Raw genomic sequence first — 13447 nt, 5'->3', positions numbered from 1 at the left:
GCTTTAATTTAGGAGGAAAACTCATTTCTAAACTCACTGCAAACAGTGGGTTACAAAGGCAAAGAGTGAATATAGGCCAATATGAGGCGCCTTTGCACCTTTTAGTACAACATATGGTGTTGAGATTTAAATATCACCCTTTATTTGATATAATTTATACAAGGTAACAAGAAAAAAACTATATTGGTACAGCTCATGCAAAATCAATAACCAAAATGACAACAATATTGGTTTAAACATGACCACAGGTTTATCATAACATTATGTATAGGCCTATTTCTAGTCTTACAATTTAAACAAATTAAATATTAGATAAGAAGAATAAGAAAACGGATCTAGTCCAGTGCAACACTGCTAAACCCAAATGTTTACCATCAGGACCGAGCATCTATTGCTATGCAAAGGACGACATTTGAAACCCATGACAGCACTAACATTCAAATGCAATATTTCACATGCAGTGACCAAAGACTCGCAAGCCAGTTAAACTACAACAATGAGAAAGACCTGGTGTTGCAAGTCTTTTATTTCCGACAAAATTGAATTCGGTCTCTCCAAAAGCCACCGCTCTTGATCTCCTACGCTCAAAGCAGCCATGTTAAAAATGACTGTAATAAGATTTTTGGTGCTAAATTAAAGTGACTCCAGTCGCAGCAGAAGCCATTATTTGTGTAATGGAGCATTTGCAGTGGAGACTCGGAGCATGATAGCACAGAGAAGCTTATTTTCTTGTGAGCAGCGTTGAGTCAAGCAAACACAACAAAGCTTTGCTCAAACACCACCCTAATCACTGGCAAACTCACACAGCTCCATATGGTGAAGGTACAACAGTCCTGGATGCTCAACACAAAATGCCTCGACTGCCCTCTACTGGCTTCCACGGATCAGAGAGAAAGCTTGAATGAATGCTGGAGTCCTGATTTTTGACCCTGGAACAACCAAAAATACAGTCTTGACCACATCCCTACACCTAAATCTAACCTTATAACCAGGAGTAATCCCTAAAATCAGAGGAAATGATAGATGGATGACACTGATTGTAAGCCTAAACTTCACAAACACTATAAACTGGTTCTTCACATCTGATTTGGTTCATCTCAATGTTGTTTCAGTTAGTCTGACTTATTTTGAAGTAAATCAAACTGAAATAAACCTGTTCTAAGAAACAGCCTCCTGGAACATATTGCACTTGGAGATACTCGAGTATCAACCCTTATTTCAAATTTATCTCAAATTAGGAATAAAACATTGGAAAATTGCGTTATCATTTTGTATTAGATGATTAATATTACCTTTATTATATTTAAAGATGCCATGCAATTGTTGTAGCTGTTTACTTTAGGTTATCTTAAAAGAAATAAACAAACATTTACTCAAATCACGTAGGCTAGGTAACTTAGTCAAGATTATCAGGTAGTTCAAGGTATGCTATTGGCCTGTACTGAAACTAGTCCTGATATTAACTGTATTAATAATAATAAATAAATAATATAACAATATAAACATTAGCAGGTGCGATGCCAGTTTCAATGAATTAAAAGCTCTTACTTCTGCTTTGAACTGTTTTCGGTTGTTGCTGGGCTTCTGGACCATATTCCGTCCAAACACAAGTTTGTGAACCGCCTGGGCTCCATGTGACCGCCACATTACACTCACGTGAGGCATTTAAAGCGGTTTGTTTGAGTTTGGATCACCTGCTGACGAAACCATGGGGGACCAGTTTATCCGAGAAGTCCTCAGTCTGTGTTTGCAAAGGCTTGCTATTGAAGAAGCGTCCAACTCTGAGCTCGGTAAGATGGTACAGAACCTGATTATTTTATAAATAAATCAAATAAAATAAAGCATATCTCTGACCTTGAGCTAAAACAAACAAACAAAAAAAACTTTATTTTATAATAATTCTTATTATATATTTTTTTCGAAACGAAATGGGTCTCCATCATGTTGTGTGTTGTGCAGATGGCTGTTTTTGAAATATTAGATGTATTGTGTGTTGAGTTTTGTCATGCTGTTGTTCTCTAGACTATTTGCTGTAGACTGGTTTGTATGTTGCACTAAACATGGAGTTTAAATACCCCCCCAAAAAACATATATTTTCATGATTTTGTTATCTTTTGTGATGATGTGTTTCAAACTCTGCAGACAAAATGTTATATTCTCAAAACTCCATCTACAGTAAAACATGTATATAATTCACTCACATGTTACTGCCATTCAAAGTTTGTTTTTTTATGCTGCAGCCTGTTATGTTTTTTGAAAGTTATGCTGAATTTATCTGATCAAAAATAAATTTAAAACAAGTTATGAAACAACTGAGTAACTAAGTGTTACTCCAGTCTTCAGGGTCATGTGATCTTCAGAAATCATTCTATTTGCTGATTTTCTGCTCAAGAAACATTTCATATTCTTCTCAATCTAGAAAACAGTTGTGCTGCAAAATAGCTTTTGTGGAAACCATTAAATGTTTTTCAGGATTCTTTGATTGAATAGAAAGCTCAAAAGAATCATCAATTTAATGCATCAATGCTGATTAAAATTAATGTTTTTTTTTTTTTAATACAATGTACTTTTGAGGTTAAATTAATTTCCATCTCGACCCAAACAGCGTTACTATTCTAGATGGCAATCAGCCCTCTGAATACTATATGCCCACTCTCTGAGAAAACTGATGCTTTAAACTTAACGTAATGTGTCTGAATGGGTGGATGTTCAGTGCAGGACTATATTAAAATCATTGAATATAAAATCATTTGAAATGACTGTTATTTTTATATGGACGTTGAAAAGAAGGGAAGGCAAGTCAATTTCAGTGTAATGTGAGGGATAATTTCATCTGAAAAAAATGTAGTGTGTTGGTTCCAAAGAGCTTTTGAAAGCCAGGAATACATTTTTATTTTTACTTTTGAGGAAAAATGTGCAAGTGGTTATTTGATTACCACAAATTACCCACTTTTTATTGTTGAACTGTAACTGCTTCATATATTTTGTGCTATTATTTATTTTAAACTACTGCTTTCAGAAAGCATGTTTTGTCTTGATAGTCGTTCTTTTATTTGCATATATATTTAGCCATATTGAAATCTCACCAGTTGTCTTTTATCTACAAGAGTTGATTGAGGTGGTGAGGAACTTTGAAGCTGGCCGGAAGAAATGGCTTCATGCAGAGCTGGAGCTGAAAAAACAGAAGGAGCTCCTGGTGAAATCGGATGTGGCTCGAGCTGCTCTGGAGGTCAAACTCAAACATGCTCGAAACCAGCTGGACGTGGAGATCAAGAAGCGCTACAAAGCTGAAGCAGACTACCAGTGCCTGGTTAGTTAAGACTTGAAACAATATCTCTTATCACTTGTGCAGTAATATAAAGTAGCTAGATTTGTGTTTCCCTTACCAATAAGTGCTATACTTCAAGTTTATTTTATTAAGCATACGTGAGTAAAGTTCAAGTATACTTTATGTAGTAAGCATACAAACATCAGTTAGTAGTATACTTGTAAGTGTACTATTTCAATACTCCTTGGGACTAAATTGGCCCACTTTCTAGTATATAAATGTATACCAGTAGTAAACGTTGAGTACACAACTAGTTTACCTCAAAGTTTTTAACTTGTACTGCAACTATACTAAAAGTTAACTTATACTGATAGTTTACTAATTAAATACTTTGAAGTATAGTCTAGTTTAGTAGTTTTATACTGCAAGTATACTCATAAATTCGTTAAGTGAACTTTATAGTAGTATACTAAGTATACTACTATATCCCTATTTAGGTATTAATTTGTATAAAAACTTTAAAACATTAAAAAAGAACAGGGTATCTGCTTTGCTCTCTAAAACATTGTATTCTAGCTTCATGCATTCTTTTTTTAAACACTTGAATGTGGGTAAGTCTCATAAATAAATAAATAAACATCATTTTGAACAAAAAGCTGAAATCAAAGATTAATTGGATTCAGACGTAGATGGAGTCGATCAACACCCCGAAGCTTGACAGTCATTATTACCTCTTCATCGGTCGATATTTTATTCATAACGTAACAGTTTTGATGCTGTTTTATGTCTGATGATCGTGTTAGATTACATGTGGAAGCATCTGTTGTTTCAGTTTCTTCTTCACTTGTGTTTTTTTGGAAATTCTGTACAGAAGATGAGTACTAGCTCCCCGTATAGCAATGAAAACACAGATTCTAGGAGCACAGTATAGCTCAAATATATTTAGACTTTGAAAAAGTCTAGTCAAGTATACTTAAATGCCATTTTAAGTATATTTCTACATAAAGTACACTTTCCCATTTTAGTTTAAAAGAAGTATACTAATAGCACACTTGAATAAACTTATTTTTCCTAAGGGTTGTACCACTTATTATAAATGATTCATTTGTTGGTTGTTTCGCTACTGCACCTTGAAACTTGTCTGTAAATGTTGAAGCCAACAAGGAAAGCGTTGCCAGTTTGGTCAGTGCAACATGACTAACATAGACTTGGTGGAGGGCGTCATCGAGTACAGGGCCATGTGAATGTGGCGCTCATGACTTATGTGCATAGAGAGTTCATAAAGCACAAGTTCTCTGTGATTTATTGCCCATTGTCGTGAGTTTATTAAGGACACTTATTGTATCTTTATCCTCATTAATTAATTTGACAGGAGCGGCAGATGCAGTTGATATGTGATGTTCTGGTGCATGACAGCAAGTCAAGTGCTTGTCTCAATGATGAGCAGAGGTCAATGCTGACCAGCTTCAGTCACAAAGGAGCCAGTGTCCCACAGCACAGAGGAAAACGGTACCTCAACAATCAACACAGGCTTTATATACTTCTCAGTTTGCTGGAGTTTTCCCCCAATGCTGTTTTCCATCTTTATACCAGGTTATCAGTGATTGATGAGTCCTCCTTCCTCTCGCACTCAGACATTAGTTATGACAGAACGGATGATGATTTGGTGGAGTATCATATTTAGTATCATTTTTATTCATGCTGTAGGATTATTGTCAGACCTGAGAAAAGTGCATGTGCATAAAAATCACTGAGAAGATCAAAACAATTGTTTCTGCTGGTATGGTTTCTAGGACTTGGACAACACAGCGTTTGTTAAGCCTCTCAAGTCAAGAGCTCGTGAGAGACGAGTAAGTGCTGTACTTAAGATTAAAATTACTGTTTTTACTGAAATAATATTACATATTGAAATATTACTACAATTTAAAATAGTTTTCTATTTTAATATATTTTAAAAAGTAATTTATTCCTACTATGACAGCTGATTTCTTTTCTTTCTTTTTTTCAATATTTAAAACAATTGTAATGCTTAATGTTTTTTTTTGTGTGTGTGTAAACTGTGATGCATTTTTCAGGATTCTTTGAATAGAAAGAGCAGTTTAATGCTTCCTTGCTGAATAAAAGTACTACTTTTTTCCTTTAAAAAGTGGAGATGTATAGAATACATGGAAAGGCTAGGATTCCAAATCAAGTCTAAAGTAGCAAAAATAAAAGATCTAACATAAAATTAATTTAAGGATTTGCACTAATTCAATCATACTATTTAAATAAGTAGATTTGTGTCATTTTAAATGTATTTTGAATTATATTATATATATATATATATAGCTCACTAAATATTCCCATTCCTTTTTCACTAGTGTATATACAGTGCTGCTTGAAAGTTTGTGAACCCCCTTGCAGAAAATGTGAGTAATTTTAAACTCTTTGAATTTGAAGATCAAGGTAAATTGTACTTAATTTGTCTTCCGGGAAACATGCAAGTATCTTCTGTTGCTTCCGAAGGGCAAAAAAATTATATTTCTACAAAATAATAAAAATTTGGGTATCTTCATCCTGTTCAAAAGTTTTCACCCCCCGGCTCTTAATGCATCGAGTTTCCTTCTGGAGCATCAGTGAATGTTTGAACCTTTTTGAATAGTTGTGTTTGAGTCCCTCAATTGTACTCGGTGTGAAACAATGGATCTCAAATCATACAGTCACTGCTGAAAAGAGTTCAAATATGCAAAAGATGCTGGGAAACTGAAGAATCTGCAGGACATGGAGGATTTTTCTGAGTTTAACTGTTCAGAACAAACAAGAGATTCATAAACAACCATCACAAAACAAAAAATCATCCAGGTAACCACACACAGTATTAAGAACCTTTTGAATGGGGTTATTTTTTATTTTTTTTTGGCTAGTGGACTAAATGTATAATATATTACTCAGGACAGCACTAAATAAAAAAATAACATGCATTTTGTATGATCGCTCTTATTTTGTTAAAATTACTCCCATTTTCACAGATTCTGCAAGGGGTTCACAAACTTTCAAGCAGCACTGTATTGTAGTTTTGTCATTAATGTGTCTCTTTATCACTGCTTGTTTTTAGCGTTCATCAATGGGCCCAAGTGTTGGTCCTCCGATTCAAAAACGAGGGAGGTTAAGCGGGCGTTCAGGAGATCTGCTGGGGGCTAGACCGCTGGAGAAGGTTGGTAGAAGTTTATTAAAACAATTCATGATCTGAATCTTGAATATTTGATTCCGCCGTGCATCATTTGTAAGTTAAGGCACCATGCTATTTTCACAATCAGTTTAGTGTTTAAAATCTTCAGTAATCGTACGTTGTCAATGAAACAGTACATCAGTAAGGACTGTAACACACAGTTAGCAAACGTGAGGTATATCTTGTGAAATGTACAGACTCTTCATATTAGTAGTGGGATCATATTCCCTCTTTAGGGTAGTCTGGTGTCGTTTCTCATCAGCTCGTTCGTTCATCAGTGCCTCATCCGACTGCTTGCCATCATATTGCCCACATCCACCGCCTCACTGCTCGGATGAGAACAGCAGTGGACCGTGTCCTGTCTGTCTCCCTCCATGGGACTCATATCACTCCCACTCAGCTGGCACTGATCACTGAGAGAGAAGCAAAGCAATTTGGCACTTTGAGAAACTACATTTGTCCAGGAACGTGGACACGAGCTAGATAACCAATTGTTATGCTACTCTAAGGGTCTTCCATTTCCGCAGAAAGAATGATTGGCTTCAAATGGATTTTTAGTGTGTGTTTGTCTGCTTAGGAAATCGAGACGACGGTTGTGAAGGCGTCTGTCACTACCCCAGAGACTAGAGGTCAGATTCACATGGTAATAGACATAACCCAGGAGACTCCAGAATATCAGTCCAGGGCTCTCAGAAATGAACATTTTCCGTCTGTTGATGGTAAATAAGACTCAAATGTGCCACATTCAATGACACATTGTAACCTTCTCAAACTAACCAGAGTCCTTCATGCAGAACAAACATCTGTGTGGGCACACAGTGAGGTCTCAGAGGCTGAAACAGTGGTTGAAATGGAGGTGAGCGCCCCGGAGCTAGCCGTCCCTCAGGACTTCACTCCTGCCGTGGATAAGACTTTGCAGCATGTTTTCCAGCAAAAAACAGTAGGAGGCCATTCAGTAGTACTTCTCAACATTTTGTGAGGCTTTCACATCTGGTTTTAACATCAGTTTCATGAGTCATGAAGCAAGCTATTACTTGTTTTTTTTTTTTTTTTTTTAATAATATTATATAATAGAGACATTTTTGACATTCCAAGGGTTCCCAGAAGCTGACGTTATCATAGTTGGGTAAACTTGGACAAAACCACAACAAACATAATTTTTTATATACCCATTTTGTACAAAAGGAAAAGAAAAATCCATGATAGAATTTCTGTGACTTTACAAAAGATTACATGGGTCAAACGAGAGATGTCAAATGTGTGTTAATTCCTTATATTAGAAACACTCATGCGGCAGAGAGTTTTCTGTAATTTTACACCGAGGTGATATAACACAAAGTATAAAAATATGTATAAAATATGAAAACATTAAAAAATATATGTGACCCTGGAGCACAAAACCAGTCTTAAGTCGCTGGGGTATATTTGTAACAATTGCCAAAAATTGTATGTGTAATAAAATAAATTGTATGTGTTTATGCCAAAAATCATTAGGATATTAAGCAAAGATCATTTTCCATGAAGATATTTTCTAAATTTCCTACCTTTTTTTTTATTTTATTTTTTTTTATTTATTTTTTTTTGGCACCCTCAGATTCCAGATTTTCAAATAGTTGTATCTCGGCCAAATATCGTCCTATCAAACCATATATCAATGGAAATATTATTTATTCAGCTTTCAGATGATGTATACATCTCAATTACGAAAAATGTACCCTTATGATGGGTTTGTGGTCCATATATTAGTAAAAAATGTCATAGTCTGTGAAAAGGATCCATGTAATATAAAGATTTGTTATATTATACATTATATTATGTTTAACATGAATTTATCGTATAAAATATAGTTATTTATAAAATAGTTCCATGTACTGTAAATTAACTTCATAACCTCCCCAGCCTATTAATTACTCAACTTCATATCCTTCCAAACCCATAAGACACGTGTCGAATGCATTTGTCGTGGCAGAGACTCACACGGAAGAGAAGAATTGTTGAATAAAGTCTTATTTATATTTTCTTTGTGCACAAAGTTTTCTCGAACAGCTGATGTCACATGGGCTATTTTAACGATGTCCTAAATATCTTTGCGGGCCTTGAACGTGTCAGTTCCCTTGCTGTCTATTTTGGGTGAACTATCCCTTTAACAGTTTGTGCAGCATATTTCATTGTGCATTTTATGAAAATTTTTTGCTGTAAAAAATTTGAGAACTTAAACATTTAAGGCAACCAGCTTTAGCAGATTTTTCTCAACTGTGTTAAGTTGAGAACTCAAAAATCTGCTGAAGCTGGTTGCCCTAAATTAAGTTGGCTAACTTTTTTTTTTTTTCTTACAGTGTATGATGTCTGTATGACTGTGGTTAATGTTCTCTAGGTGATTCGTCCAGAGACATGCGTGCCATGTGGGAAGAGGATTCGCTTTGGGAAGCTGGCCATAAAATGCAGAGACTGTCGAGTGGTGAGCCATCCTGAGTGTAAACAGCTATGTGTGGAGCGATGCAGTCCTAATGCTCACGGTTCAGCCCAGCCCAATGAGGTATTCACCCTTCATAGTGCACAGAGCACACACATCCTTATGTGAAGATGCTCTGTTCAAAAGTTCTGTTTGTTTCCCTCTTATAGCAGACTTTAGAGAGCTTTGCCTCCTCCACACGTCCAAGGATTCCCTCTCTCATTGTTCAGTGTGTTCATGAAATTGAGAGAAGAGGACTTGAAGAGGTGTTTTTACTCAATAATACAGCAACACAGGGATAATTACACTGCTTGAAACGCAGAGCGGTATAATTAAGCTTAATTTGGATTTAAGAAACAAATCTTTTCTATCATATTGCAGTACATTACAACATCAACTTAACAGGGTATGCAGCTGATATAAGAAACTTCTCCGTATCTCATTTGTGTTGTGGCTGACTGGGGTATGTAGAAGGGTATTTACAGAGTGCCTGGAGGAGAGCGGCAGGTGAAGGAACTGAGGGAGAAATACGTGTCCGGGAAAGGCCCGCTGATGCTCCACAAAGTAGATGAGGTCCATGCCGTCTGTGGACTCCTCAAAGACTTTCTGAGGAAGCTCAAGGAGCCTCTCATAACATTTAAGCTTCACAGAGCATTTATGGAAGCTTCTGGTGGGTAATTTTAAATATACACTACTGTTCAAATAGTCTTTAAGTTTCTTATGCTCAACAAGGCTGCTTTTAGTTGATCAAAAATACAGTAAAAGCAGTAATATTGGTCAATATTATCACAATTAAATATATTTAAATTGTCATTTATTCCTTTGATGGCAAAGCTGAATTTTTAGCAGTTATTAATCCAGTCTTAAGTGTCACATGATCCTTCAGAAATCATTCTAATATACTGATTCTCTGCTCAAGAAAAGTTTCTTATGGTTGAAAACAGTTTTCAAATTTTTGAAAAGTAATGCGTTTTCAAAATTCTTTGATTTAAGAGAAAGTTCAAAGAACAGCGTTTATTTGAAATAGTAATCTTATATAACAAATGTCTTTACTGTCACCTTTAATCATGTTAATGCATTGTATTAATTCATTTTAAAACAAATCTTACCCCAAAATGTTTAGGTAAAATATTTATGGTTAAATATGATAATTTCATATTTACAGTGTTTATTTAAAGGGCTTTCTAAACCGCATGATGTTCTTTCTTCCTTCCCTGGAACACAAAGAAGTTTAGCAGAACATGCTGGATGCTCTTTTCCATTCAACAACCATTCAGTTGATCTGACTAGTATTCTAGAACTCAAGACCACTTAATCTGAAGTCTGCGTTCAAGATCATATGTGTCCCTGGAGCACAAAAGCAGTCTTAAGTCTCTGGGGTATATTTGTAGCAATAGCCAACAATACATTGTATGGGTTAAAATTATAGATTTTTCTTTTATGCCAAAAATCATTAGGATATTAAGTAAAGATCATGTTCTATGAAGATATTTTGTATATTTCCTGCCTTAGATATTAAAACTTAATTTTTGATTAGTAATATGCATTGATAAGAACTTCATTTGGACAAATTTAAAGGAGATTTTCTCAAATTTTTTTTTCTTGCACCCTCAGATTTTGTTTTGAAAAATATACCCTTATGAACACAATTCAAATAGTTTTGTCATATTATAAGCTCTATATATGACTGGTTTTGTGGTCCAGGGTCACATATATTAATTGGGATTCTGTCCTGACTCAGACTTGAACATCTTCTGTTTTCAGTCTTGATTGACTCGACTTACTCCGGGCTCAGCCTGGACTCGAACTTTAATAATCTGATCTCTTCAGTGCAGAAAAAAACCTGGCATTTATTAAGAAAGTCAATGAGTTGATTTTTGAAAGCTGTCTGTCCTGAACGTTTTGTTCTTACTACTTAACTTTCTTTTTCCCCATCATCATCAAGTCTATCAAGAGACCCGTCTTGTCTTGACATTAATAGTCCCAATTTGACTTTCAAAATTTGATATACGTTGAGGAGTCTGACTAGATTATCCAAAAAGGTGGCAATTTTGCAGAGGGTGGATTCTATAACAAGCGTCTGGTGCTTGTGTATGCCGGAGGCATGAGGACGTATGCTACCCTCATTCATTTAGGGCGGATGGTTATTTCCCATTACTTGTGATATAGTTGACAAGTCCCTGATGACTCGGAAACAATCAATGTCGAACGTTATCTCCAAAACCAGCGCTTGTCTTTCTCAGCATTTTAATTTCATTCGCCGCTGTTGAATGGAGGGTAAGTGGCAGATTTAGGAGCAGTCAGGGTGCTTCTGCTATTATTGAGGTTTTTTTTTTTTTTAAGCCCTCATAGTTTCAGGATGACTCCAGGGTAAAGTACCTCCCTTTTAAATTATAAATTGGATTGGATGTCATGGGGAGAGCCATATTGTCTAATTTCCTTGGCCAAGAATGGCTGTTGCATGTAAATGAGAGAAAGTCCTTCATAATGCAAATGCTGCTACAGGTGTTTATGTACCTGCTCTGTGAAACCTGATATCCTTAATGTTAGAAACGTTGATGAAGTGATTAATTCACCTGATATATTGCTCTGGCAATGGAGCGTAATAGAATCTGATACTGTGGCTGGCTCTGACAAAATAGTCATTTTTTCACTTGCAGAGATGGCTGATGAAGACAAGAGCATAGAAACATTACTAAAGACTATCAAAGAGTTGCCGCAGCCGAACAAAGACACCCTGGCCTTCCTGATGCTGCATTTGCAGAGGTAAAGTGCTCCGATTTAGACATTTCTGCAACTCTGACTTTGTATACTTGTTTAAGCATTTTGAAAGCGCGTTCATGTTGTTTATCAGAGTGATGCAGAGTCCGACGTGTCAGATGGATCAGAATAACTTATCCAGAGTGTTTGGGCCCACTGTCATTGGTCACGGGTTGCTAGAACCTTCTCCTATGACCATTATGAGAGACACAAACACCCAACCCAAAGTAAGTTGCAAGAAAATCTCAATGTGATGCATTCCTTATGTATTTAGCTTTGTTTCAAGAAATAAACCTCTTCTAACTTCTTTGCAACAGGTAGTAGCTCGGTTTTTGTCCTTCCCCTCAGATTTCTGGGAAGGCCTTCTAGCTGAGAAGGAGGCTCCGCTCGTTCCTCCTGTGGTGGACCGCAGAGTCTGTCCAAGCACTAGCAGAGGTACATGGTATCCACCAAGAGTTAAGAGCCGTTCACACCAAGAACAATAACTATATAATCATCCACACCAGCACAAAATAACGTTCAGTCTACTATAAGCATGAACTGCTGTTCTGTTGCTCAAGCTCTTTAAAGCAGGATGGATTTTGATTGACTGTCAATGGTTATGAAAGTGATTCAAACAGTATCGTTACTTTTGTCCCGATATCGGAGTCATGGTGTGGACTCTGCTATAACATTTAAAGCATTTTTAACTAAATACTTATTGTTATAGTTGTCATCCTTGGTGGTGTGAACGGGCCTTTAAAGTTAACATATATAGGCCTACTGGCTGGTTACAGTTCCACTGCTCACTTATTGTCTATTTTAATACCGTTTTTATGGTCTAAAATAACTTTCAAATCTGTGTGACACTGGACCACAAAACCAGTCTCAAGTGTAAATTTTTCGAAATTGAGATTTATACATCAATGGAAAGATTTAAATTTAATCCGCTTTCATATGATGTATGGTTTGTTATGATAGGACAATATTTGTCTGAGATACAACTATTTGAAAATCTGGAATCTGAGGGTGCAAAAAAATCTAAATATTGAGAAAATTTCCTTTAAAGTTGTTCAAATGAAGTTCTTAGCAATGCATATTACTAATCAAAAATTAAGTTTTGATATATTTACAGTAAAAAATTTACAAAATATCCTCATGTAACATGATCTTAATATCCTAATGATTTTTGGCATAAAATAAAAATGGATAATTTTGACCCATACAATGTATTTTTGGCTATTGCTACAAATATACCCCAGCGACTTAAAACAGCTTTTGTGCTCCAGGGTCACATATGTATTTTTCAGTTTGTAGACTATATTTTGCTAGGACTCTTTAACTTTGTTTTTTAATTTATAGGAACAGATAAGCTATTCAAACCTCTGACCTCTCCTGAGTTGAGTAAACACTCGAAAACTACGTCCAGTGGCTCAATAAAGGGTCGGATCAAGCACTTTGGTGGCACTTTCAATAACCCGTAAGCTAATTTGCCTCATTGTATTGGTCTCGAGCATGTTCGTATCGTGTTTTCATAACCATTGTTTTTCTTTCTAGAAGCAAACCAAAAAATGAACCAGGAAAAAAGAAATTCTTCACATCCCCCAAATGATGTGTGTGTGTGTGTGTGTGTGTGTGTGTGTGTTGCACAGGAACACTTTGAGCAGTTTTTCTTCCACCACACAAAATGAAACATTTTAGCACTTCATATTCTACCCGGGAAAAAAACTTTTCCTATGAATGTAATTCTGTCCAGAAAGGTACAAATCTATGAAATATG

At 35.8% G+C, this 13447-nt stretch overlaps 1 protein-coding gene across 1 annotated transcript; it reads left to right on the top strand.

Annotated features, from left to right (window-relative positions):
- Positions 1–1708: 1708 nt before the first annotated feature.
- LOC306875944 (rac GTPase-activating protein 1-like) lies at positions 1709–13279 on the top strand (the record flags this gene model as incomplete). Its single annotated transcript, XM_079426773.1, has 16 exons — positions 1709–1790; positions 3108–3310; positions 4641–4777; positions 4862–4934; positions 5062–5118; positions 6363–6461; positions 7054–7195; positions 7271–7416; positions 8851–9012; positions 9099–9194; positions 9400–9598; positions 11589–11694; positions 11783–11915; positions 12006–12123; positions 13036–13147; positions 13225–13279. The coding sequence occupies 16 exons, from the start codon at positions 1709–1711 to the stop codon at positions 13277–13279; spliced, it is 1920 nt and encodes a 639-aa protein (XP_079282899.1).
- Positions 13280–13447: the final 168 nt, after the last annotated feature.

The sequence above is a fragment of the Barbus barbus genome (assembly GCF_936440315.1).
Source record: "Barbus barbus genome assembly, chromosome: 10".
In the NCBI taxonomy this organism is placed as follows: Eukaryota; Metazoa; Chordata; class Actinopteri; order Cypriniformes; family Cyprinidae; genus Barbus; species Barbus barbus.
The sequence above is the reverse complement of the archived record's forward strand: the minus strand, read 5'-3'. Positions and strand labels throughout refer to the sequence as shown.